The sequence below is a fragment of the Notothenia coriiceps genome, unplaced genomic scaffold, assembly GCF_000735185.1.
Source record: "Notothenia coriiceps isolate Sejong01 unplaced genomic scaffold, NC01 NC01_scaffold00000339, whole genome shotgun sequence".
NCBI lineage: Eukaryota > Metazoa > Chordata > Actinopteri > Perciformes > Nototheniidae > Notothenia > Notothenia coriiceps.
Genome location: NW_011333040.1, coordinates 16,586,229 through 16,612,514, shown reverse-complemented (window position 1 = coordinate 16,612,514; position 26,286 = coordinate 16,586,229). Strand labels below are relative to the sequence as shown.

Genomic DNA, 26,286 nt, shown 5'->3' with positions numbered 1-26,286 from the left:
ATCAACAAAAACTGCAGCCTGCAATCCTTTAACAGAGGAAAGTAAAGTTAAATTTCAATGAATCATCTCCACTGAGAGTTTCAGCACTGATATATTTCTGCCTGTGTAATTAGGTAGCTGAGAAGACTGTTTTTCAGCCAACATTTGCATCTGCCCCGGGTTAAAGACAAATGGTGTGGTGCGTAAAATACGCACAGCCAGAGGCGCGGTCCAACGAAATCCTGACAATGACTAGTACATTTCGATTAATGCAGCTGGCTCAATGAAAAGTACGCAACATAAACACAGCCCGCCCCACACAGGAGAGCATAAAAGCAGGAAGCGTCTGAGCAATCCACACCAACAGGACACACTTGGACATTTGTGCCCTGGAGAACAGTTCGCCACTTCGCGCTGAGATGAGAGGGTTTACTCTGAATAATGTTTGCCAGTGTGGCTTATTTGCTTATCTCGTTTTATTTTCTTTCATGACTTTTACCGTCGCTGTCAGTTTCGACCTGACTGAGCTAAGGAATAAAGTTGCTAAAATCAAAGTGAATCCAAGAGGGAATCTTTGGGCTACAGGTAAGAACAACTATTGACCAATCAGTCATGTGTGTATAGAAATACATTAAATGTATGTATTTTAACACATTTTTCAGGTGCGATACGTTACATATTTTAACATGATCACATTATTTTTGCTCTAACAATGTTCATTTTGTCCCTAAAGGATTTCCACCTCGCCAAGTCTGACTTATTTTAATTCTTTATTTGATTTCATTAGTTTTTATTAATTCTATGTTAACGAGCGTCTTCTTTAATTTGACAGGACATTTCATGGGGAAGAAGAGCGTGATGGATCCCCCCCTGCCGCCCTCAGTGGAGAGGCAGGGGATTGATACTCTGGAAGTCTCTCTGCCCGCTGAGCAGAGCACCCTCACGGAGCTTTTCCACCAGTTCCTGCGGGTGGCGTTGCAAGAACAGGTGGATACACAAGAGAGAAGCACGAAAAATCCGGTGAGCACCACTAATTACCAGACGTTTTTTGACGCTCAAAATGAGTAACAATCGATATTAAAACTTGTTCTCGTGTTCTCTGTTTCAGGAGGACGTGTTGATGAAGATCATAGAAAGCTACATCCAAAGCAGGAAGTGATACAGAGGATGTCAGGCTCGCATGAACACGGATCCGAGGTCACCTGGCCTGGGTTAAAATAAATACATTAGACACAGTTTACTGTCTCTTGCTCATCATGATTGTAATTACCTGTAACTGTCATACTGTTCGTGTACCATTGGAAATGCACGTAAAGGTTTTTTTCCATTTATTTTGATGATGATATTTGACATTGTCTTGTCGTTTAAAATTATTTTTATGAAATAAAATTATTATTTGCACTGCTCTGAGTTTGATCTGCTGCAGATAAATTATGACCATACATCAGGTTTGATTCACTGAAATCCTATAAGCACATCATTACATCATTATACCACTGGGTTTCTGCTATTTGTTTATTGGAATATTGGTGATCAACAATGAACATTATAGAAAATATGTTATGGGACATATGGTCTAAAAGCCTCTTCAATGAGAGCTCATTAAGGGCTGAACAAAAACATTACAAATTATATTTAATGGGTTAAAAAATTCCAGAAAACTGTTAAAATGACTGTTAAAACTTTTAGATGGAGTTTTCCAGCTTCTTTTTTTCTGGTACATGTGACCTTCACATCCCTTATTTATAGGCCCAACAACAACAACTCATTGTTCAGCATGAGTAAGATTGGTTGTTAACACAAAATAACACTTACATAAATACAAATGTAGGCAGCTTATATCATTTTTTTAAATTCCTGAATACATGGAATCGATATCATCTTTTGTACCTCTCCTGTCCTTTGCATAAAGGGATGATCTGTTCTCTCGATCAATAGTGGTGAGGCGAGATGGAGCAGTCCTTGCCTTCGGCTGATCCATTGTTCATTCTGGTATAGGCTTTTTTAATATCTCTCCCACAATGCGATGTCTGATGCTTTACGTCAGCTTCAAGATGAGGAATATGTTCTGTGTTCAGAGTATAGTGAGTGGTGGGCGGACACACAAACAGAGAGTACTGAGTTGTATAGTCTTGATTTCTATAACTCAACATATTTGGCCCTATAAATTACTCAGTCGCCAGTTTATTATGTAGACTACAGTTTTATAATAACATTTTTAATAAAACAGTTCAACAACCAATCCATCCCTCATGGAGGTTAAACTGTTGCATTTCTGGACAAATCTTCAAGGCATTGATTTAACTTAGTCATCTAGGAAAATTGCATTGCTCTAGGAGTTTCTAAAATGTGTTCAACACTTTTGTTGATTACAACATTTGAATATCATTAACTGAGTTCAGCACAGTCACCCAAAATCACCATTTAGTTGATTTCAATGTTGGTATTTCTAAAGTTCACTCTCAATCCAAACATGTAATTTAAGGCTTTGTGCAGAGTTTCTCACTTTGGATCGAAGTCTGAGACAGTGGAGAAGAACACGTTTATTTCTTTATAAATAAACATCTTACGATACTCTTATTTCACTACTTAAAAACGTTGAATTGCAGCAACTTTTAGTCGCAGAATATTGTACACAAATAGTTTAATATGCTTGAAAATCGTGTTCCCAGAAAAAAAAAAGCACTTAAACTGGCTTTGATGAGGAGAGGAGCAACTCTCCAGCATGTTCTTTGGTGTTACTTTTGGTCAAAATGTTCTTTTTTGATAATGACGGATAATTATCTTTTCCTTGATCTTTGCAATGAAAATACTTTAAAAAAGCAAAAGGTAAGGAACACACTGACATAGATTATTATTTGTACTGCTGGCACATACACAAGATGTACGTATTTGAGTCCTGAAAGAAATGTCATCTTCAAATGCAATCATGTCTTTAATTAATTAACTTGAACTGTCAGGCAGCTGCATGATAATCTGTTTCATATAGTCTAGGTGTTGATACAATAATTAATAGTTTGCGGGTGTGTGTGTGTGAATTAGTGAATACAACTATCCTCTTATGACTTCAAATTGCAGATCCAAACATGTTTCAGAGTGTAAATGGTTGAGGATGATGATGACTTCTCACACTTTGACTGTGTCACATCTCCCTTGACGTATGCTTCTTCACTCCTGGAGGAATGAGCAATTCAATTCAGCAGCTCTGTGCTTTCTGTTTACCTCGAATGTTCCTTATTGCGCAAATAAATGCTTTGTTCTTTTAAGACGCTTAGATTGATCCTGTAATCCCTCTTTCTGTCGACCTACACAATATATGCATCTTCACAGGCATGGTGATGCTTGGCAAAGGTAAACATTGCATTTTAAATTCCATGAAAATGAAATGTTATTCCTGCATATTCTTTAGTTTTTTTCTTTTTGATAGGAATGAATCATTATCAGTTATTCCCTATAAATACATCTGTATCAGTAAGACATCGGTGGATAAAGATAAGAAGAGTAGAAGAAGGACTTTTTGAGGCAGTGAGTTGAGAATGTCAAGAGAAAGTTCTTATAAAAACATTTCACTAAACATTGACTTGTATCCATCAACAATATAAACAGCTGATCATTCAAGAGGACACTTTCATTCATTTTAAGGTAATATTTATCTTGTGGGAATTAGTATTATCAAATCCTGGTGCTCAATGAAAAGAACCCACAGCGACGATGACACTGGACAGCTTATTTCCTCATCTTGAATTGGCCATCTGGCATTTTGGCGATAGCTGCAATATCCTCCAAATAATGGTCTGTTATCATGAACTGCTCCCGTGTGACACATTTACTACAGAGCGCCCTGGACAGAGATCTGGAACCGCCCCCCCCCAAAAAAATAAAAATGAAATAAATCATATAGCATGATTTACAATGATTTGTTTTTATAAGGGGTTTCTTGGACATGTCTTGTCTTTCATTAATCAAAGCATTGCTTGTAAATGTGGTTCATATGTCATGTGAGGGCATTTTAATTTGAGAACAGCATAACATAACATCCCTCTGTTTATCATTCAAGTATATCCTGTCAATGCAAATTATATTCAAATAAGTGTCATGTTTTGACATGTAAAAGACAAGATAAATGTGTAAAAACAACCAAGCCCTGTTGTTATTTGTTTCTATGACTCAAAGTCGTCTAATCCTTTGAAACCATTTCTATCCTGTCTTTGTTTCCCTGCATATGTGCTTGTTTCTTTGTTTACTAATACTATGTTTTAATAATGACTTGATGTATAGCCAACAGGTGAACTTGATGCATAATTCACAGAGTGGATGTATGTTGTGTCAGCTTTGTAGCTTTAGCATTGACTTGAGGTGCTCGGGCTTAACAGCAAAAGCTGACAGTGACAAAGGTTGCAAGCTTTGACTTAATAAAAACCAAAGCTTTGGGCACCAGTTCAAATCATTATTTATTGAGTGCCCCAAAGGTGCTAATTTTCAATTGAGCAATTTATCACGACCTCATACGAGAGACACAGGTCCCATAGAGTTAACTATAGAAAGCAGGGTCAAATGTGTCCCTTACATTCTTTCATTTTTGTGTGGTTGCAATGCAATGCCATATTATTACTTTTTCTGTTTTTAATTAACGTGATGGTTATATGCTTTTACCAACTGACCACACTTACTTGATGCATCATCCTCTTACACATTGCATACCAGTGAAAACGAGCGATGCTACACTGCCACCCTCTGGTAAAGAACAATATGTCAGGCAGGAACATTTATCTGATGCTGCCTGTCTGTGTCTTTAATAGGCTTACCGTGTGTGTTGTGAGGGGGTGAAATTATGCTGTAAATAATCAAATTTCAAACAAACCATGAACCAGCCTCAGCAAAAGCTGCAACTCTTCCTAGACCAAGTTAACTGTGGAAAACAACAACACTAAACTCAGATATGACAGAGAACACTGAATAAGGGTGATAGCACCACACATAATCAAGCAATTAAAAAATAAAAATAATAATAATATTATGTGGTGAACCAGTAAAGCTAAAGTAAATATGAATGTGTCATATTAACTATTTGTTTAATGCATCATTTCTGTACAACTCTAAGGTCTTGATGGCCTTGTATGTGATTAACTATTTATACTACAAAAATCCCATTTGGGAACAATTTAGTATATGTTATTATATGTTGTAGCCTACAGCATAACTTAATGGTGGATGTGTAGAAAAGCATAAAGCACTGATATTCCTTGGACTTCTGTTGTACATAAACACACACTAAAATACAAATGACCTTTAAAAACACAAGCTGCACTATTCACAATGAATGTAATGTATACTGCTAAATTGTTGCAAAGCTCAATGTTCAAATGTCCTCCATCACACTTTGTTTTGAATGGTGATGTCATCAGACCATGTGACCTTTTTGTCTTTGCGACTATTTCATTGGTCGAGCAGGACATAATCTGTAAAGTGGGGCAGGACCACCGGAGCCATTTTATTAATATAACAGCAAAGGTGCAGGTGCATCACTAAAAATATTTTTTATAGTTACCGTTTTTTTTTAAAGCTCAAGTTACCATGGGGCAGTGTGGAATTACGTCATCCAAAACCGTCTTGGTTTTTCTTAATCTCATATTTTGGGTAAGAAAACGATGGATGTTTTAACAAAGTCCAGCATCCTCAGTGAGGCCATGGATGGAGAGCATTAGCGAGCTAGCAAACTGCGCCAGAGATGCTCTGCAGTGTGCAGTTTAGCGTCAGTCCAGCTGCTTTTTGAGCCATAATATCCACGGAAAAAGTGTCACTTTCGCGTTTTCTGTGAGGGGCTCTAATTGGAGAAAGGATATTGTGCAGCAGATAGCTACAGTGTGTCGGTAGCTGCCGCCCACAAATTGAAGCTGACGTGATGCAGCAGAGAGTTAATCTGCTGTCTGAGATATTGATTGCAACATGTAGTTTTATATCCAGAGTTGGAATAAGATATCCGTCAATGTTGAAAACGGGAAGGATAAATGGAGGTGTAAAACAAAACGTGTGATATATATCTGAAAAAGGAACACGTTAAGCTATCTCCCAGGATGAATACATAATCAACCAGCGGCCCAGGCCACATTGCACCAGTCTCTTTACATGTTTTGTATGTGTTTGCTGTTCTTCAGCTGAAGCTATATAAATAGTAGTTTATGCAAGAAATATTGCATAATATGTAATTTAAGGAGTTTCTTTTATCACCTGCCTTTTATACCTTACTATCATTGTCTTGAAATTAGCTTGAATGCAATGACCATAGTTAAATACAGCATTGCAAAAACAAAAGGCTTTACCATGTTTACAATGCAAGTTTTTGAATCTAAGCAAGAGATGCTGTTCAAAATCCAACACTTTACAACAATACTTTAACATTATTTGAGCTTTTGTCCAAAGCTGGGTACAAAGAAAGAATTCTTCCATGTGCGTACAACCTAAGAAATATACAATGCATCAACTTAAATACATAAACTCCTGCAAACATGCTGAACTGCTTCAATTGCTACACAATAGGAGATAGCTAAAGGGCCCAGGCGCAGTCTGAGCACATTCATTTTCAGTCTGCATGAGATCTGTTTCATTTGTATGTGTTTATGTATGCACCAAAAACACCAAGACAAATTCCTCGTATGTGTTAACCTACTCGGTAATAAACACATTTCTGATTCTGGTTTCTGATTCTGAAGATGTGTAGAGTTTCGGCTGTCCAAATTATAATGTGGAGCATAGTTGACAGGCTGGTTTGTATAGTTTATCCATGTCTTAGATGTAGGTTGTTACCAGTGTCTTGGATCTGGTTCAAGCAGCCAACAAAATACACTATGATACACTAGCTAATGCAGTGTTGTCTTATAATGAAAGAAAAACAAACAAACAAATTCTGAATAAAAATATATATAGTCAAACAATCAAATCCAACTGTCATGTGAGACCCATGGAACAAAGTAAGAAAAATGGGGGGACTCAGATAAAAAAGGAGAAGCTAGATTTTATTACTTATTCCTCTCACCGTGTCTCTGTTTCTCTCTGCAGGCTGCAGCCGGTATTTTGTGCTACATTGGAGCCTATGTGTTCATCACATATGACGACTATGACCACTTCTTTGAAGATGTGTACACTTTGATTCCTGCTATCATAATAATAGCCGTCGGGACTCTGCTCTTCATCATCGGCTTGATTGGCTGCTGCGCAACAATACGTGAAAGCTCCTGTGGTCTGGCAACTGTGAGTGTTCCCTGCTTTGAACTGCACCCCTTAAAATATACTGAGTGCAAGGGGAAAATACACAATCAACCTATCGAATGCAAAAAAAGTTACGATTTTAGATGTTTTTTTGGTATAATCGCCCTAAAAGCAATGTCAAATATTAATTTGACTTCTGACTCACCTTCCTAATGAAACTCCTAACTATGTGTCTTTATTGTCATTTCAGTTTGCTGCCATTCTCCTGCTGGTATTTGTAACAGAGTGTGTGGTGGTGGTGCTTGGCTACATATACAGGGCGAAGGTAAACACTGTCTCGTTGGAAAACAGAAGTATTTCATTCAATTTAAATAAAAGTATTTTTCTGTTTGCACTTCAGATGTTGTTAAAGCTCAGAATGTACCTCTATACTTTATATTGATATTGTATGTTGTGTGTCTGCTACTTGTCCCCAGTGAGAGATGAGATAAATATAGATGAAAACATTAAGCAAAACTCAATATTGTTACATCTTGTTGTTGTTAACAAACCGGATTTTCTAGGCTTAATTAATGTTTCGCCGCTCTCATGTTTACAAATCCCTTCGGTTAATAGTGTTGCCTTAGGGCCTACATTTTAAATTAGTTTTATATTAATGTGACAAACTGTGCCCTGGAGAAAACAAAGGGACATTGCAGTCCCTGAGCAGGGACAGTAACCACTGCTGTGCCTCTGCTTCAGGTTGAAAATCAGGTCAATCACTCCATCCAGAAGGTTTACAACGAGTACAACGGCACCAACACTGATGCTCCCAGCCGTGCTATTGACTATGTGCAGAGGCAGGTGAGAAGAAAAGCCTGTTGTGAAAAAAAAAAGTCAGATACAAATTCAAAGGATAACAGTCATTTTCACATATTGACTCATTTGAGCTGAATAATATTGTCATTTTATGCATTTTTAAGCGTGTGTGTTTTGATGTTTGCATGTTTCAGAACGTGAAATAAATGAGTGTTCCTAATCAACTCCTGACTGTTTTATCCCCCCTTTATTCTTTTCTATTCTCCTGTTAGCTTCACTGCTGCGGCATCCATAACTACTCTGACTGGAGGAACACACACTGGTTTAAAGAATCTAAGAACAACAGCGTCCCGGTCAGCTGCTGTCTGCCCAGCATCACTAACTGTACTGGCACTCTCACTCGACCAGCAGATCTCTACCAAGAGGTACGAATTAGGGTCTTAAGTTCAGGGCTTTATAGCTAAAACCACAAAACACACCTTAAAGATTCTCTCTAGTCAAAATGGGATTTCCTTATTTTTCCTGGAGTATACCTCCATGCTGCTCAACCTAGCGCCAGCAGCAGAGGTTGTGGTGAGGCCAGATTTAACATTTGTATATGCGAAAGAAACATTAGATTTATTTCCAGCACAATTGAATGAATATTGGGTATTTGTGTCTGTGGCTGAAACATAAAAGGTATTGACATTATTGCCTCATACTTTTTTGTTGTAAGAAATGTTGCTATGCACTTTATGCAGTCTTTTTAATATCATTTATTTTCTGCCACAGGGTTGTGAAGCCCTCGTTGTGAAGAAGTTAAAGGAGATCATGATGTATGTCATATGGGCTTCACTCACTTTCGCATCTATACAGGTAAGCAGGACAGGAGTCACCTGAAATCACTTATTTGAAGGTGAATACAAAGGTGAACATTGAAATACATAACCACCAAATATATATGAACTTGTACCATCGTCTGATAGCTGATGTTGCGTATGTTGCTCAAAAGGATTTTGTTGTAAATATAAGAACTGGATTCTGATAAAATCAGAGTTTTATCTTGTGGGGAAAATATGATGGTAATCCTAGAATAAGTAAAGACCAAAGCCAGTATGTGTACTTCACTGTTAACTCATTCTCAACAAACACCTACCTCCCTGCAAAAGAAAACACATACACATCTTATTCTATGATTGTATTTAAATTAAATTATGTATTGGCCGCATAATTAACTCTGAAGTTATCTCTATCAGCACAAACTGAGCTTACAGTAGCCCTGACCTAATTGAGTCAAAGGATATTGACTATGTTCAACAGCTCAGCATGGTCACTGCTGACCAGGAGACTAAAACAGCATGGCCGATCACTTAATATTACACTCAAACATACTCATTAAAGCACAACATGCATGCTGTATAGTTAGTTCTTTCTTTTACATTTCTGAATTAATTTCCTGTCATGTTGGAGGGCATAAGAGTTCAAACTAACATCTTTTCTCTTGTTTTCTTGTCGTCTGCCTGCAGATGCTGGGCATGCTCTGTGCCTGCGTGGTGCTGTGCAGGAGGAGTCATGACCCAGCGTACGAGCTGCTGGTCACCACCAACAGCTATGCATGAGCCAACCAACAACACACTCAATAAATCCACAGGAGCATCACCGGACATGTCCACAGTAGATTTCAGCTGTAGTAGTTTAAGCTCATACACACACTTCGCACAATTCATGATAAAGTATCCAACACTGATGATGTGGTTTGGGTGGGTGTGGCACTTCAAGGGGAATCCAGTTATTTATCGACACATGCTTTGTATGTTACTGTTACTTTAAATGTAATTTCTTCTCTCCTTAGTAATACTGAACCATCTACATAAGCCAACGTTTTATATGGCTAATTGACACAATTGATGTTGTTGCAGATTTAGTTTCATTTTTAGTTGTGGCTTGATAACATTTGGGCTTATCCCCATTGAAAATGATGTAAGTACATTTGAGCACATTTGTTTATTTCACTCAGTGTGGGATTGTATGGAATGATATCATTGCGTGCTGGAGCACTACATACATCTCATAATAGTCATTGGAAAATCTATGCTAAAAATATAATGTACACCTTTCCTAAGAACTTAGTTTGACCAGACTTTGTGAAGTTGGAAAATGTTTGTTTTTTACCTTGGCATCAGACAGTGTTTTATCTCAATCTTAAAATGTTGTTTGAAGAGCAGCTCCGCATTAGTATTCATGAATATTCAGTTTGTTAACAATGTACTTTCTGTTTTGATGTATTGAATATTTTCTGAATAAGACTTCAATCACGAGGCATTGCGAATACATGAATTGTGAATTAACCTTTTCTTATCCAGTGCTAATAGTAGGAGTATTTTCGGTGTTACCTGATGACTGTATGAATAGATTGTTACAGATAATTCCTTCTCTTTCGCTGGTAGACATAAACCTGCTACAAAGAATTATGACACATTTATTTTCTACATTTGTTTATTGTGCACCTTTTAAATGTTTTTGAGCGGTTAAGTTGACCCCTTGGCTTAATATCTAGCTAGTGTTGCAGAACAATCATCATACAAATTGTGTAAATACTGGAGGCTGGACGAGCCAGGGACAAATAAACTCATACATTTCAACTTGACTGTTTAATTGTCATCATTCCATACCCATGGTTTAACATTGAAGTGAATATATTGCCATTTAAACCATATCCACAGGTAATGATTTGATAATTCAACAGTCACTCACATATAGCCTATGTTTTGACAGAAGCTTTGAAGGTTACGTTACAGATGTGAAATAAGTTTTCAATAATTACAGCACAGTAACCCTCAAAGTACTTTCCATATCTTTAAAACACAAGGCAAAACACATTGAAAGAATACCACATTTAGACCCAGAGATAAAACCAAACAAGGTGCACAGCCCCATCTGCTGGCTGCAAAAAATAATGTTTTAGTGGTAGGCTACTGAGCAATTTAGACCGTAAACATATCTGGATAAAGCTTGACATATAACATTAATAAACACAAATTGGAAATCAACAATACGCATGCGCAAAAGAAAAGCGGGTGGCACATGTGGCATCATTTGAAGCCAGGTGGGTCTTGATTTGCTTTTGCCCTACTGAGATTTTGATTGGCTGTTTGCAAACTACTGTTGTTTTCATCGATATGTAGGCTTACTCCTTAGCAGAAGTTGTATTTCATGTAAAAAAGTTGAGGAACTGCGGTGAACCATGTGGAATGTCTTTTAAGGCACACACTGGAAGCCTTATATCCCGGTAATAATATTATTAAGAAAGATACGTTTTCCAGGAGGAATCCCTAATGTTAAGTGCAAGCTTGTCAGATAAGAGCTAGCAACATGGCCATGAGGCTTCCAGGCTTCTTTGCGGATGACCACTACCCAAATGGACAGAGCAGAGTGAGGAGAACAGGTATGTGCTCAGTCGGATTATCACCTGTGTTTATCTGTAAATGTAAATGTGATGTTGTGCATTCTGTCAAAGTGTTTCATCTTCATGTTTTGCACCCGTCCAAATTGTTGTTGTTGTTGGCCCACCACTTTTTTCTTCTATTAACGCCATAGACCACAATATGCACTTGACGTCATTTATTTGTAACTCACATGCATCAAATAGAAATATGAAATTAATTGATCTTTGTTTACATCATTTGAAAATGATCACAGCTCAGATTGTTGATCCAAGAATATAAAACAATGGTATTATTATTGCATGTAGAGTTTGGTTCGCATTTGCACAACAATTGTTTTTTTCCTATTGGCAACTAGTTGTTGTTAGTGCTTCAGACTCACGTTGAAAATATGACACAGAGCAATGTCTTTCGAAGCTAAAAAGGTTTCATACAAGATTTCAACACCTGATTTTATGACACGCACTGTGCACAGTATTAGAGAGCATACAGACCTGGATCAACAGCACATGAGGTATCATGGTTACAATGTTGTAATACTCTTATGCCTAATCTTAAATAAATAATAGTTACACTCATCAGTCAAGACATCTTCAGAGCTGAGCAAGGGATTGTGAAGACACATAACTTAAGTAGCCCTACTACCTACAACATGATGCTACAGCATAGGTGTTAAGTTAATGATCAGCAAGTGACAAGAACAGTATTTCGGTGTGTGTGTCTGTTGTTGTGTCTATTTTCACTTTTTGTTGACGTTGCAAAAGAGTTTTGCTGCGACACTGTGTGTTTGGTTGTAATTGGCCTGTGTGTGTTTGGCTGCATGCTCTTCTTTGTGTTTGTTTATTTGTTTGGGTTCAGCGTTTGCCCAGATAGTTTCCTGGCACCAGTCCAGTCTTCCCGTTCTTCTCTGCTGTCCACCAGCCATCTTCGCCTTGTTCCAACACTCGGATCAGTTCCCCTCTACTAACAGACAATTCGTCCTCTTCCTGATCGATGAATATAAACAAAGATGACAAAATAGTTAAAAAGGATGACACCATCAAGCATAGAGCTATGAATTCTCATACCTTAATACCTACATATTTTGAGCACATTGTCCAATCAAAGTAATGTTACTCTGCTAAGGACAGTTTTGGTTTCATGTCAAGCTACGGCTAAGCATTGTAAATAACATATATTGTGTTTATAGTAATCACCTTTGCTACATATTCATGATCCACAATGTAGCATGTGTCGTCATCAGCTGAGACTGTTGGCAACGATGCTGCACCCAGGAGGCCTGGCAGCTCTGCATATCCTCCGTCTGATTCCACAGCTGAAGCTGAGGCAAAGAAAGCAATAGCAAATGAAATGCATTACTTATTTAGGTATTAAAACTTGACATAAACAATACATTGCATTCTCTGCATCCATAGAGTGTATATCGCTTTGAAAGCACATGCAATAGGTTCATTACGACGAAGGAAAGTGAAATGTTTTCATGCCTTTCATACTTTTTCACATTTTATTTCATTTGTATTTATATTCCAATAGAAAATATCCACTATAAGAGCACAAGTTGGCTAAAATCTTCTTTACTCATGGTGCAAGATGGATATAACAAGTGAATTCAGTACTTACCCCCACCGAAAGGTGCCGGTGCTGAATGTGGGTTTTCAAGATTGTCGAACCTGATGTTCACAGAACTCCCGAGCAGAGGATCAGAGCCCCTGAGGGATTGAGGTGAGGGGAGAGATTAAGGATAAAGACACAAATGGGTTTATAGAAAGGGTTAAGGTTGAGAAAAGATGAAGACGGCATGTTCTTTCTGCCACAACCTGGAAGTATGCTTGCTTTATACCACCAGTAACAATGCTAGCTCAAATGGGGATATTGTCAGACCTCATCGTCATGTCTTCTTCTCCTCCTCCTGCGAAGTGAGCTTGGCCATTGCTGTCTCCTGACTTCTGTGTCTGGTAGTAGCTTTCAAACAATATGGGCTCTGTTCAAGGAAAAGAGAAGTTGCTAATGTTAGAATCTGGTCAAGTTAATTTGTAATGACTTTCTTCTTCTTCTTCTTCTTCTTCACTTCTCTCCCTGAGTTTGTCGGTTCCTCCGAAAGGGAAGAACCATCTAAAAGTGTTGTGGCCTCTTACCTGGAGGCCGCGTTCCGGTGCTTTTCCTCCCTATGAAGTAGTTGTTGTCTGTGGTGATGTCACACAACTCCAGTAGCTTCCTCACCTCCTCGTAAAACTGATTTTAAAACGACAACAAAAATAAAAGAGGAAGAAACTTGGCTTGTACAAAAGATGCTTTTGCTAAATCATTCACCGAACGGATGGCATTTTGTGCTGTTCTCTGTTTTTAAAGAAGTCAAACCCCTTCTGCAAGGCTTGTAGTAATATATACAGAAACATCGTCATTGTGAGGCCAATGTGTTTCAGCTTGTGGCTTTCATTAGGGTGTCAAAGAAAGGTTTGAACTGTTTCACTTCTTCATGCACCTTGGAAGTAGGTGAACGTTTAGCCAGAAACCCGCACTCTGACCTTGCTTCAAAGAGAGAGTTTACTGATTTACTGCTTATATTGGGCCTGTACTCATCTATATGCTAACGTGTTAACATTTAGCTGGTATAATCTTTTCACCATGTTCACCAGTTTATTTTAGCCTTGAGCAATACCACTTCATAGTTAAGATTCAGGTTTGGTGGGCAAGCTATTATAATGTGCACTAAGAACTAAATGGATAACTTGACACACATATATAATTTGCACACATGCCTTTACTAAAGCAAGCATTGAAGTGAGACTCTCACTCTAAGCTGATCCTTGAAGGTTAAGTCATGTCTGTGGTCATTTAAAACGTAATAAATTAAGAAAATAAAGAGCTTACCTCATCATCTTTGACACACTGCATGGAGAAGTGATTGCAGTGGTCCCAGAGAGCACACCTGAGCATGCTGATGCGATCTCCTTCCAGCTGCTGGAACACCTGAGAGACATAGACAGTACACACCACATACTGTATTTCCACTTTACCACATCCAGGTTCATCATATCAGTAACTTAGTCAGATTATTTTCTTACTCTTCGTTTCCCTCACCTTGAATGTTTTTATGCTGCACTACTGCACACTTGCAGTATCATCTAAATGTATTAGGAATCGATATGTGCCACCTGTTTGCAATGCAAAAGCCAGCAGTACTTAAGTCGGTATGATGAAGTGTGTTACTGCGTGGTTGTGGGTTTGTTCTATATTTAGCCCGATGCCAGAAAGTGTGTTTCCTGGTCTGTCAAAAGTCTAGTGTGTGGTTCGAAACTCTTGTTTTGTGTTATGACTATGCAAGACAGCAATGCATGCATGTCATGTTATTTGTATCCAAAGTTGCTTTGGATAAAAGCGCCTAACAAGTGAAATGCAATGTAAGAAAATAGTCCATACCTCACATGTGCTTTTGTGTGTTTCCTCCCAGTCCCGGCGAACACTCTCTAGCTGAACAATATTGGTTGAGTAAAGTTTCTCTGTGAGAGATTAGTTAACACGGAAACAAATATAAAATCAGTGGCAGAACAGAAACAAGTAATCAAATGCAGTTGTAAATAGATATTCTAGAGATGTGACTTGTTTCTGAGTCATGCTGTACCTGTTTCCTTGGCCGCCTGTCTGCATTGTTTGGCTCTCTGACGTCCCTGCAAAACATTTGTTAGAAAATAAGCAGCATGCATGACCATTGTGACAATATCAACCCAAAATGCGAGACTTCCTCACATTGAAACATCATCTTCATCATAACGGTTAAAAACGGTTTTTGGAATGGTCACCACACTTCCTTAATAAACATAAAGATGATCAGGAACGTTAGCGCTAGGTTGAATGTACTTTAAAGGAGATGGCGGATGTCACAGTAGCACATGTATTTTAGTTCCTCTTTGCTAGATGTTACTTTATCACATTGCATAACAGTCCCACAGCTAATGTTGACTTGTTACCAACAGGAAACATTACTCTTTAGTGCGATATTTAATTTAGTTTATGCACCTTTTCTGAGTTTTTGGATGCAACGGTTATCTTCTCAGCCCCGTGTTCTGCCTCGTCTGCCTCTCTGCATCTCACTTCGTAGGTCTTCTTAGACTGAGAGCGACAGAAACACATACCACAGAGTTGTCCAAAGGACAGGAAGTGCTGTTAATGCTGCTAGTAATAGCTACGTGTGTTAGGCCTTTTTAGGCTGTTTTCTTACCTCAATGGTCCTCTTGTATACAGCAACCTTTTTCTTCTGAACCTTCTCCATGATGCTTTGAAGCTACCAGGGGAAACAGAAGTGTCAAAATCAAACAATTTCAAGTTTTAATATCCACCGTTCTTAACATGCAGTAGAAATCTAAAACAATATAATATTATTTCTAACATGATCTTAATACTGGTTGCTTCCTGTAGGTGTTATCCGTATTTGCATTTACTGCTCAATGCATTGTTTGGCCATTACTTAGCTTTGCAAATATGCATGACCTTTTTGAAAGGGGTTTAACTGACCATAGAATACAATCTGCAGACGGGCAGAGTAGGCTATCAAACCTCACATTACGTTTATCTGGCCAATGAAAGCTCACTTCTTCATTTGTGTACAATACTGTAAGTAAGTTGTTAAGCAACAGAAAGTTCCCTGTACCTTCTTCCTCTGCTCTTTCTGCCGTTCTCTGAATGTCTCAATCTTTTTCACCTCCTCTTTTAATAAATCAGATAGTTGGATGTGAAAGGTACCGATGTTCTCGATTTCTGCAGCCAAAAACAGCAAAATGTATCCATTTATTTATACACAAAGAGTAACAATGGCAGCAGTATTTTGAACTTTGTGACTTGCTTTGTCGAAGACTGGACAAACTTACGTGTTTTTAATATTTCAAAGGATGCTTTCAAGGTGCTGGAAAAAAAGTAAATTCATGATTAGATATAATTTAAGTTACATAGTAGTTTATAGTTTGTTTAATTGTCACCTCATAGATTAATCCGTTCTAAAACAGGCGCCTGACATGATAGAGAGCAGGAAACTGCCGACTGATACTGACCAACTGTACACTGAGGGGGGTTGCTGCAGTAGGACACACACGCACGCACACACACGCACGCACGCACGCACGCACGCACGCACGCACACACGCGCACACACACGCACACACACACCCTGTTTCTTTGTTTGACACAAAAAGTGTGTTTCCTCTAAAAGAGTATGAGTCAAAGATGACTTGAGTTAACTTTTTTGTAGTGTCTGTTGCAGGTCAGTTTCAAGCAGCATTTTCTTGCTGTTACAAAAAACAATCTCAATCTCTTGCAAAACAACTGTTTGTGGCCCTTTTGCAACATTTCAAGTGTACAATCGGTGTGCACAGTACATCAACTATTCTTGTCATAGCCACCCGAATCTGAATTCAGCCCATTACCTGATCTCTGTGTTGCCTCCTGCTTTGCGAGCAATAGTCACCAGGTCCTTCCCATACTTCTCCTCTGCTAGTGCCCTGTGGAGTATCAACAGTCAGTCACATCATTACTTATGTTATTAACATTAGTTGTAAAACTGAACTGTTTTTAATTGTTCTGTCCCAAATTAAGAGAAGCAGTAACTGTATTTTGTCTTGTAGATGCTATCAACCTTTGGAGGCTGAATATCATCATTTAACAACAAGGAAAAGTTGTTTGTGTTATCTGATCCTCCGTTAGTTTTGGTTTTGATTTGAGGTTTTTTATCTGTATAAAACTAATATTATCACTTAAAGGTGGGGTAGGTAAGTTTGAGAAACCGGCTCGAGATACACTTTTTGTTATATTCCATGGAATGCTCTTAACATCCCGATAGCAATGAATATCTGAAGAATGGAAAAAATCCATAAAAAAATGTAATACCCCACCTTTAATATATCGTGCTAAATATTTTTGTTCCACATACAAAGGCCTGTACATTCTTTCTGCACCACGAATATACAAAGTTGTCTAACAAACCAACAAATTTTAATCTGTTGTAGTGCAACTTAGCAGTGGGATCTTAGTTATCTTGTAGTAATAAAAAGACAGCAGTGGTCTCAACTCTTCACAGGCAAGTGGTCAGGGTTAAGGCCTTTTGGTTTCAGCTGCTGAAATACAGACTGAATGCTACCTCATCTTTAAGAGCTCCTCCATGTCTTTGCACATTTCTCTTCCATCTCGTAACCTTTGGATCACAGTGTCATACCCGGCATGACAAGTGAAATCAGACCCCTGTATGGAGAAGACATTGTTAGGGAAATTCTGCAGTTAACAGCATTTCTCAACAACTGTTGCAACACATCCTTAAGTCAATCCTGGACTCACTATGTGGTAAAAATGCAGAACTAGCACAGGGCAAAAATAGTTTTATGTGACATGACAACATGCCTACTTTATGAAACAGACCCTTTGAGCAGAACTCAACAAAGACATTTTATGTATCAACTCTAAATATTTGGCTAATTAAGGACTACTGGTACAAGTTAAAATATAGTTTATGTACATGAATATAGAAGGAGTCTGCATGGCAATGTACCGTCAACATGTTATGTTTTGGAGGTACGTGCGTACCGTATAATTCAATTTTAGTATACTTGCTATGTGAATTTCAACCAAGATAACCTTGAGATAGAATATTGCATGACTAAAGATACAAATGATGTTTCACTTATACAAGGACAAGTTCAGTTAACCACAAGAGCACACAAATAGACTTACCCAGAACGCATCTTTATACAGCAAAGGGGGCATCGTCCTTGAGCTGAACACAGTAGATTTCCTCAGTGTGAACTTCTTCTAGACAATTTCTCTCTGAAGTTGATCTCTCACAATTAAAGTAATGCTGTTGAAGGTTGAGGGATACTCAAGCCGTGTTTAAGACTTTGAGTGTCCTGAGAGTCAGTGAGTCATTTTGAATGAGGAAGAGATTCTGCCCCATGATGTCACTGACCACAGTCGTCTCAGCCTGTGAGAGGCAGCTTCTCTTTCACTATCAGTTGCTGAAGACTCAATGTCTGCTTTCAAGTTTATGTTAGGGTCTGTTAAACATAGGCAGCATAAATCATCTGCCTAAGTACGTCAGTGGTTGAAATGTGTTGGCAGCATTCTATTAGTAGTTTGGCCATTGACACACTAACACTCATCCAGCATGGTGTCAGTCACAGTGAGTAATACTGGGCTGATGGCTGAAGGCTGAAAGAGAGAGATTAGCAGTGACACCTAAATTGTTCGTGTTGCATTAATATGATTTCATTTTGTATTATTCAAATTAGTATACAATTTGGTCAATACACATTAACATAATATGCATATTTTAGAGTTGAATGTATAAAGCATGTATTATATGAACATGTATATACAATCTGAATATTTAAGTGATATTTAGAATGTATTTAACCCATGCTAGTATTAGGAGTAGTGGGCAGCTACTATACAGCACTATGGGGGTCTGGTGGTAAGCTCAAGGGCATCTTGTCTCTTACCGAGAGGTACCATGTTACCAGGCCGTCTTCCTTACTTCCCCATTTGGGGACTCAAACACCTGATTCCCAAGCCAAGTCTCTACAAACTGAGCTATTGTCACCCTAAATGTTATAACATTACATTTAGCTGACACTTTTATCCAAAGTGACTAACAATAAGCACTTTCAACCATCAAGATAGAAACTCAGAACAGCAAGAATCCTTAAAGGTCCCCTATTATACTGGGGGGGGGGGCTACCTTGCTTGGTGATTGGCTAATGGTTACACAAGCCAAAAAATCGTTATGACATCATAAAGTAGCCAAAATCTGACCAGCTCATTTTCAGACAGGTTTTTATTTAAAGTGGACCTATCATGCTATATTTGAATAATATAGTGTGGGACCATACCTTATAAGGCATATTTATACTTTTTATTTTTCAAAATACCAAACAGGTCATGCATTTTAGCCATTCCTNTAATAATACAATACATTATATATATGATATGATAATTACATTTGAGTTTTATTCATTTCTTATTTTATAGTTGCTCATTATTATTATTTTTATTTTTATAATAAAAATAAAAATAATAATAATGAGCAACTATAAAATAAGAAATGAATAAAACTCAAATGTAATTATCATATCATATATATAATGTATTGTATTATTAAGTAATATCATACATTAACCCCATTATAGCAGATGCCACATTGAATGGATGAACACATTTATGCATCAATAAGTACAACAGAGTATTTCTAAATACAAGTTGTAACAATACTTATATGTATGTAATATTAACCCTTTGGAGTCGACCGTCACGCCGGCGTGATCAGATCACATGACCTGTTCAAGCCGGTGCCGCATAAAAACAACAGTCAGGACAACATTGCCGTGTGTTTCTGTCGAACNCGCCACTGAGTAATACACTAGATATACACAGCAGCCTGTGAGCAGTATGAACAGTGTGTATGAATATGCTAAGATATATAAAGTATGAAAACGGGAAGCAGTGCAAGTATAGTATAAAATATATAGATATTAATTTCATGATGATAAACATTGTGGAACAAACAAATTACCAGACCGTTCACCAGCCCCCCACCCCCATGTTGATGTGAACTCTTTGTTTAAAACAAATTGGCCATTGGAATGTGTGGAGGAATTCCCCCAAGGGGGATGGTCGCATTCCACAGCTCTCCCCCCCCAGCCAAGACACACATTGAGTCCAGAAAATGAATGTTATTAAGAGCTGTAGAATATAATAAGCCATTCTTCTCTTGCATACATATATTGTCTTCAGACATGCATATATTATGTTTAATTTTAAAAGTAAACATTGAATGAATCTGCATGAGAGCAAAATGTATAAATATGAGCATTAAAATATATGAATATGAGAACAAAATGCATGAATGTGTGAGTTACAATATGAACGTGTGCTGTCCGATAGTCCACCATTTCCACCGGAAATATCAAACATTTAATAAAAGTGAAAAACAATGAACAAGACTTAACCTATTAATAATAATTTATTATATTTATTCCATTTGGATGTAGGATTTTTGACTTTGTTTAGAGCAGTGATCTTCTCTGCAGCAGAGAGCCAAGCGCTGTCAGACCGGACCTAACCCTGAAAAATATTATCATGTGAAATTAATCATTATGTTATTATATACACATTATGTACAATAATATGTATATCTTCTTCTCTCTCCATTTCCTGCCGTCTCTCTTCGGTTCCCGCCGTCCCTCTTCGTCTCTTTTCGTCTCGCTTCGTATCACTCCATTTACCTGATTACCTCACCCCTTCCCTGGTAAATACATCCTGTTGAGCAGGATCTACAGTTTCCAGTATTTTCCGTTTCGTAAAATGATAAAATACGGCGAAGATATTAAAATATGTGCTTCCATTTCTCATACTTTTGAAATGTATTTACTTTATATCATCGTATCTCCGTGTTTACTGGGTCTTTTTGCATGAAACAAAGACTGGCATATCGTTTCAAGCCATTGGTTCGNTAGGCAGGTGCATTTGCTAGGGTTAACTTTGATTTAAACATTTGTAGAATACTAAGAGCATTATTGAGTAGTTGTAACTGTATTAAGGGTTAAACTCATTATGAGTTTAACCCTTAATACAGTTACAACTACTCAATAATGCTCTTAGTATTCTACAAATGTTTAAATCAAAGTTAACCCTAGCAAATGCACCTGCCTATTGCCTTAACAAGTTAGATGTCGCCTATCACAGCGCACTGAGATTTGTCATAAATTTGTAAAGCACTTACTCATCACTGTACCCTGTATACCAAGGCAGGTTTGCCATCACTTACTGTACGGAGGGTCAGTCATTGGTACACGTTTATTTATAAAGCCATGTTGGGTAAACTCCCATATTATATCTGCTCTCTGATAACACAGAGAGTTGCAAGCAGCTATTGTCTGAGATCGCATGATGTATTGTTAGATGTGCCAAGAGCGAGGACTGTCTTAGGTAAGACAGCTTTTATGTGCGCAGCTCCACTTGCTTGGAACAATCTTCAGCAAGAATTGAAACTGAGCAATCTCATTCCTCTGCATGTTTTTAAATCTAGGCTAAATGAAATGCTCGTTGATACTATGGGCAGTCACTTGTAAATGTCTATAACTATGTAAATGTATCCTGTAAATATAATGTATGATGTCCTTTATTGTTTTATGTCGGAACCTATATGCTGCAGGTCTCCCTTGAAAAAGAGATCTATGATCTCAAGGGACCAATCTGATTAAATAAAGGTTTGAAATGAAAATGAGTTGTCCCAAGTTTCTGCCTGACAGATACTGTAGCGGTTTTGAGATTTAAAACCACAATTTCAATCAGATCAACTACAGAGCATGTATACAGAGTACACACACTGAAACAGAGAAGTCTCCACTGTGCTATGCCCTAAGACAGGCATTGTAGTAAAAATGTAGCATGGGGGGGGGCTAACTTTACTCGCTCATTTGACAGCTATAAACGCCAATGTGAGAATTTACTAAGGGAATTAAGAAAATAGTTAACCGTTTTTAATTGTTAGACACTCTTATCATTCCAAACTATTGCCAAGCCTGGAAAACAGTTTTTCTAAATAATTTATTTTCCAGGAATTGCATCACTGTTGTAACCCCAGTATATGAATATTAACAGATATAGGCACAACAGGTGCCATAACAAAAAGAGACAGTTATAATAATCCATATTGGATGGTAACCAGATTTCATATTTAATAATATTCATATTCAGTTGTCATAAAATACTTCACATATTTTTTCCAAGACCATGAACAACAGGAAATAAAGACTTAATTTATCTGGATGAATGCTGTTTCACATTCTGAGGATTACAAATAAAGATTTCCAAACTAAACCTAGCCCCTCACAAAAATATTTTTAAAGCTTGCTGTCTTTTTTTCAAATGTAAACACTCTATCCACGTTTCTACAAAATGTTCAAACAAATGGTACAAAAAAGCCAGTTGGGTTTGACAAAAACTAACTGAATTCTGTTTTGAAAGGCATGACTGAGGTTTCCTGGACGTAGTTTATCCTTCCTGGGTCCTGAAGTGTGGGGACCTCACTCCCGATGGACCAGCACGAAGAGACCCAGCAAGAAGAGGACAGCATACTGCGGGAGGAGAACAAGACATTTAACAAACCAGACCATCATGCTGAACATCACTAAGCTTAAAAACAATATCTTGTAAACTGACTCTAGTGCTATAGGGTCAACCAACTTACTTTGAATTTGGGGTAATCATTCATGAGAATGGTGACAATTCCGATGTATGGCACAAACCTGGAGAAGATACAAATGTTAACCATAAGGAAATGTTATAGATGCATCATATTGCATATTAAAACAACAGTATTTACAAAGTGCTTTACATAAAAGATGTTTTACTGGTATAACTACAGCAGTAAACAAAGATCCAATTAAGAACAGATCAGGACTTTACAAAACCTTAAAGTGCACAGTCCACTGAAGCCTTAAAAACATTTATTTAAAACAAAAAAAAGCTTAAACTTTTGTTTATTTTGTTTGTTTTTATTATGCCTCCTGTAGCACCTTGGGATTGCTGTGAGCAATGACAGGTGCTTTTATAAATCGAATTTATTATTATTATTATTATAGGGAGTGATTCACATTACAACCAGTGTATTAAAGTGTGTTTCATAAAGGGCTTTAGAAGGCGAACCTAGTTGTGCCAGCCTACTATCCTCAGGCAGTTAAGTTTGTAACTGATAACATTTTCTGCTGTGTATATAAATAAATATCAATAACTTATCATTTGGTAGCATATTGGATACAATTAGATATTGGGAAGCAGACATGATTGGGGCGCAAGCAGTCCAATTAGAAATGAAGGCAAAACATTTCAAGACAACTCAAATGATCAGAAGACGCCTTCTTGAGAAACGCCTTCAGGTATTATTTCATAAGCCTGATCGCCATTATTGGAGCTGACCGCTATCCTTAAGCTAAATTGTTGCTTATTTCACACAATCGAGTGGATTTAAAGCCACTGTTACAAACGTGGCACTAATAGAAAGTATTCCTTTAGTTAGAAAAAAAGAGTGATGTATAGATCTTACAGTGCTTTGGCAGGTTCATCCGTTTACGCTCACATGAGATATTTATGGCTTTCTGAAGCAAAAGGGTGACAAAGAGGTGCCAGCAATAAACATCTCTGTTGATGTATTTCTGAGAAACTCCCCTACAGGTGCAGCAGTGTCTTCTGGGGAAAGTAAGGCTGTGCTTTCATCCAGTTTTTCTAGTTTCACAACTCACGTACAAATATTTTGATGGAAACAAGTTGTGGTTCATTGATGTGATCAAGCTAAAGAGAGATGTATGGTTGATGCACTGATTGAGGCTTCAGTGTGTCTCTGGTCAAACACTGCAGCTAAAGCTAAGTTGGATCCTGAGAATGTCTCTGTCTCTCTGCCTCCGCGGTGTGGAAGCTGAAGCAGGAACGGTTAATCCCTGCTGCATATTAACTTCTGAAAATAACATGAAGACTCTTGAAACACTTGTTTTTTTTTACATTAGGGGGCCGACACAGATTCAGAACAAGATATTCTGAGTAGCAGATTAATCTGTGTAGCAGAGCAAGAGGTTTTTTTCTTATCAAGCTCCACTTTTGCTGAATCAGCTTCCGTTTGTGTTCGAGCGGCAGACACCTTATCCGTTTTTAAGAGCGCACTTAAGACCTTCCTTTTTGATAAAGCTTATAGTTAGGGCTGATTAGATTCAGCTGCTAGTTTTGCTGCTATAGGCTTAGACTGTCGGGGGACACCTTACTTCTTCCTTCTCTCTGTCTGTACCTGTGTACTCTCATGTTCCGAATAACCCAGCTTCCCCCAAATTTCTGTTTGGTGTCTATCTACGTCGGGATCCTGAGTCGTGGCTGAACCTGTCTCTGTGGTCCTGCCTGACTCTCATCATACTACTTCCCAGATGGCTCCCACAGGATAGTTGACATCCTCGTGGATTCATCTTCTTATTATAGACACATGCATTTCCAAACATTTGGTCTACCTATGTTGTAAATGTATCATCTTTTCGATTTACACACGGCATCTATTGCACGTCTGTCCGTCCTGGGAGAGGGATCCCTCCTCTGTTGCTCTCCCTGAGGCTTCTCACATGTTCCCCTTTAAACTGTGGGTTTTCTGTGGAAGTTTGTCCTTGTACGATGTGAGGGTCTAAGGACAGAGGGTGTCGTATTGTCATACTGATATTCTGTAGACACTGTGAAGTCCACTGAGACAAATGTGATATTTGTGATATTGGGCTATATAAATAAACATTGATTGATTGATTGATTGATTGATTGATTGATTGATTGATTGATTGATTGATTGATTGATTGATTGATGAGGTGAAACATTGTATAAGCTAAATATTTGATAATGAATTTCAGCCATTGAAATGAATAATATGGATTGAAGTCTTATTGCAAAGCTGAGCACACTAGCGCCGCTTTGTGGCATTGAAGAAAAAACAATAAAGACAATTAAATCTGGATTTGCAATTATTTCTCAAACAGTCGACTAATATTTCATGTGACAGCCCTATGCTTGAATGAACATCTGCTCATAGAACCATTTGAGTGTTTAATGCCCTTCCTATCTGTCGGAGCAAGGCACATAATTGACCTGCGTATCACTTAGTCTCCGATAGTAACTGTGTGTGGAGGTGCAATTCATATTTCCTGAGCACCTGCTTGTTATCAGTTTTGTTTGTAGGGAGGTGAGTAGGAAGCTCTTTTGTTCCGATTTACCGCAACATCTTGTAAGGTAACGGTGATTTGCTGTTGGAATGATAAACAACCAGAGCGTAGTTATGGAGTTGTGCTCTTTGTTTGGATGAAGACTGAGTGGTTAATTACCCGTCTATGATAGTCACGACAACACTATCCCTCGCATACATCTGGACAAGCGCTGATGAAGAGAATGAGTTGCCTAAATCCTACCTTGTTCAATATAAATTGACTGGAAAATATAACAGAAAATCATAATCCCTCAATCTTATATACAGGACCAATGTGAAATTGCTACTTTGCATATGACCTTCTTCCCAGTTTGTCTCCAAACTAAGACAAACGGGGCTCAGTTCCATTGGTTTCGCTTTTTATGCCAGAAAACCTTGGCAACACATAATAATAATAATAATAATAATAATAATAATAATAATAATAATAATGCATTACATTTTTTATTAGAACGCTTTTACAGCTGCTCAAAGCGCTTTACACATTACACATATCAGACATGTAAGAGTCATTACTGTGGACATTACCCACAGGAGCAAATGCGGGTAAAGTGTCTTGCCCAAGGACACAACGGCCTGACGCAGTGGCGGCCGAGGCGGGATTCGAACTGGAGTTCACCACTGCGCCAAAACCGCCCTGATAATGTATCGTGTAAATAACCACTATTGAATGTAATAAACATTTCTCTGCATTTGTTATAAAACATATTTCATCTGTGGACTCAGAGCCTGAAAGGTGACGTAATTAAGCTATCAAGATATCTGGATTAATCATGGATAATTTCATATCACTTACCCCCTGGCTCGTCCCACCACGTCTTTTTTCTCCAGCCAGTGTTGGCCCTGCTTGTACAGTCCTCTGTCATCCACTGCATTGTTGTCCCCTTTGGTCAAGAACTTAATGTCTCCAGTTTCCCTGAGGACAAAATTATTTTATACCACAATGTACATCAAGGCCTGTTTTTCAACACATCTGTCTCTGGGTGATTCATGATGAGTGGGAAATATCAAAGTGGCCTCTCTGAGAATTGCTTTTCTCAGGTTTGCTATACAGCAGGGGTGTCCAAACTACGGCCCGGGTGCAAAATGCAGCTCGCGGACCCTTTTGAATCGGCCCT

The 26,286-nt window shown here is 38.1% G+C and overlaps 4 protein-coding genes and 1 long non-coding RNA gene across 6 annotated transcripts in view; 2 read left to right on the top strand and 3 right to left on the bottom strand.

The window, feature by feature from the left end:
• Positions 1 to 342: 342 nt before the first annotated feature.
• On the top strand, positions 343 to 1,385 carry nmbb (neuromedin Bb). The gene is made up of 3 exons (XM_010773259.1): positions 343 to 564; positions 812 to 999; positions 1,088 to 1,385. Exons 1-3 carry the CDS (start codon positions 399 to 401, stop codon positions 1,136 to 1,138), a joined length of 405 nt encoding a protein of 134 aa, XP_010771561.1. The 5' UTR covers positions 343 to 398; the 3' UTR covers positions 1,139 to 1,385.
• Positions 1,386 to 1,894: 509 nt separating this feature from the next.
• Positions 1,895 to 21,177, bottom strand: LOC104947266 (uncharacterized). Its single transcript, XR_798542.1, has 3 exons — positions 21,078 to 21,177; positions 10,960 to 10,963; positions 1,895 to 1,905 (listed from the first exon to the last, which is right to left on the bottom strand). It is a non-coding gene; the product is annotated as an uncharacterized lncRNA (long non-coding RNA).
• LOC104947242 (tetraspanin-3-like) lies at positions 5,460 to 10,609 on the top strand. Its single transcript, XM_010773222.1, has 7 exons — positions 5,460 to 5,616; positions 7,036 to 7,227; positions 7,436 to 7,510; positions 7,927 to 8,028; positions 8,256 to 8,408; positions 8,755 to 8,838; positions 9,489 to 10,609. The coding sequence occupies exons 1-7, from the start codon at positions 5,554 to 5,556 to the stop codon at positions 9,579 to 9,581; spliced, it is 762 nt and encodes a 253-aa protein (XP_010771524.1). The 5' UTR covers positions 5,460 to 5,553; the 3' UTR covers positions 9,582 to 10,609.
• On the bottom strand, positions 10,985 to 18,297 carry LOC104947250 (proline-serine-threonine phosphatase-interacting protein 1-like). 2 transcript variants are annotated; one of them, XM_010773233.1, is made up of 15 exons: positions 18,120 to 18,297; positions 17,533 to 17,633; positions 16,823 to 16,897; positions 16,271 to 16,305; positions 16,054 to 16,160; positions 15,625 to 15,687; positions 15,423 to 15,515; positions 15,028 to 15,073; positions 14,826 to 14,905; positions 14,277 to 14,375; positions 13,541 to 13,637; positions 13,287 to 13,386; positions 13,026 to 13,114; positions 12,602 to 12,726; positions 10,985 to 12,391 (listed from the first exon to the last, which is right to left on the bottom strand). In XM_010773233.1, the coding sequence occupies exons 1-15, from the start codon at positions 18,150 to 18,152 to the stop codon at positions 12,260 to 12,262; spliced, it is 1,275 nt and encodes a 424-aa protein (XP_010771535.1). In that variant the 5' UTR covers positions 18,153 to 18,297; the 3' UTR covers positions 10,985 to 12,259. The 2 variants fall into 2 exon arrangements, with proteins under 2 accessions (XP_010771535.1, XP_010771543.1); XM_010773241.1 differs by lacking the exons at positions 17,533 to 17,633; positions 18,120 to 18,297 and adding an exon at positions 16,379 to 16,473 and having other exon boundaries at positions 16,823 to 16,879.
• A 918-nt stretch (positions 21,178 to 22,095) lies between the features above and the next one.
• The window catches only part of sec11a (SEC11 homolog A, signal peptidase complex subunit), a 7,691-nt gene continuing 3,500 nt past the window's right edge, over positions 22,096 to 26,286 (bottom strand). The window contains exons 4-6 of the mRNA XM_010773210.1: positions 25,965 to 26,084; positions 22,633 to 22,690; positions 22,096 to 22,519 (exon numbers count right to left, since the gene is read on the bottom strand). Of these exons, the coding sequence (XP_010771512.1) occupies positions 22,469 to 22,519; positions 22,633 to 22,690; positions 25,965 to 26,084 (229 nt within the window). The 3' untranslated portion in view covers positions 22,096 to 22,468. The remainder of the gene's footprint in view (positions 22,520 to 22,632; positions 22,691 to 25,964; positions 26,085 to 26,286) is intronic.

Coding starts and splice junctions, on each gene's coding strand:
- nmbb (XM_010773259.1), top strand. CDS start 399: ATGAGAGGGTTTACTCTGAATAATGTTTGCCAGTGTGGCTTATTTGCT. Junction 565..811: donor AGGGAATCTTTGGGCTACAG/GTAAGAACAACT, acceptor TTAATTTGACAG/GACATTTCATGGGGAAGAAG. Junction 1,000..1,087: donor AGAGAAGCACGAAAAATCCG/GTGAGCACCACT, acceptor TCTCTGTTTCAG/GAGGACGTGTTGATGAAGAT.
- LOC104947242 (XM_010773222.1), top strand. CDS start 5,554: ATGGGGCAGTGTGGAATTACGTCATCCAAAACCGTCTTGGTTTTTCTT. Junction 7,228..7,435: donor GCTCCTGTGGTCTGGCAACT/GTGAGTGTTCCC, acceptor TTGTCATTTCAG/TTTGCTGCCATTCTCCTGCT. Junction 8,839..9,488: donor TCACTTTCGCATCTATACAG/GTAAGCAGGACA, acceptor GTCTGCCTGCAG/ATGCTGGGCATGCTCTGTGC.
- LOC104947250 (XM_010773233.1), bottom strand. CDS start 18,152: ATGCCCCCTTTGCTGTATAAAGATGCGTTCTGG. Junction 16,898..17,532: donor GAGGAGCTCTTAAAGATGAG/GTAGCATTCAGT, acceptor GATACTCCACAG/GGCACTAGCAGAGGAGAAGT. Junction 15,074..15,422: donor CATCCAAAAACTCAGAAAAG/GTGCATAAACTA, acceptor AATGTTTTGCAG/GGACGTCAGAGAGCCAAACA.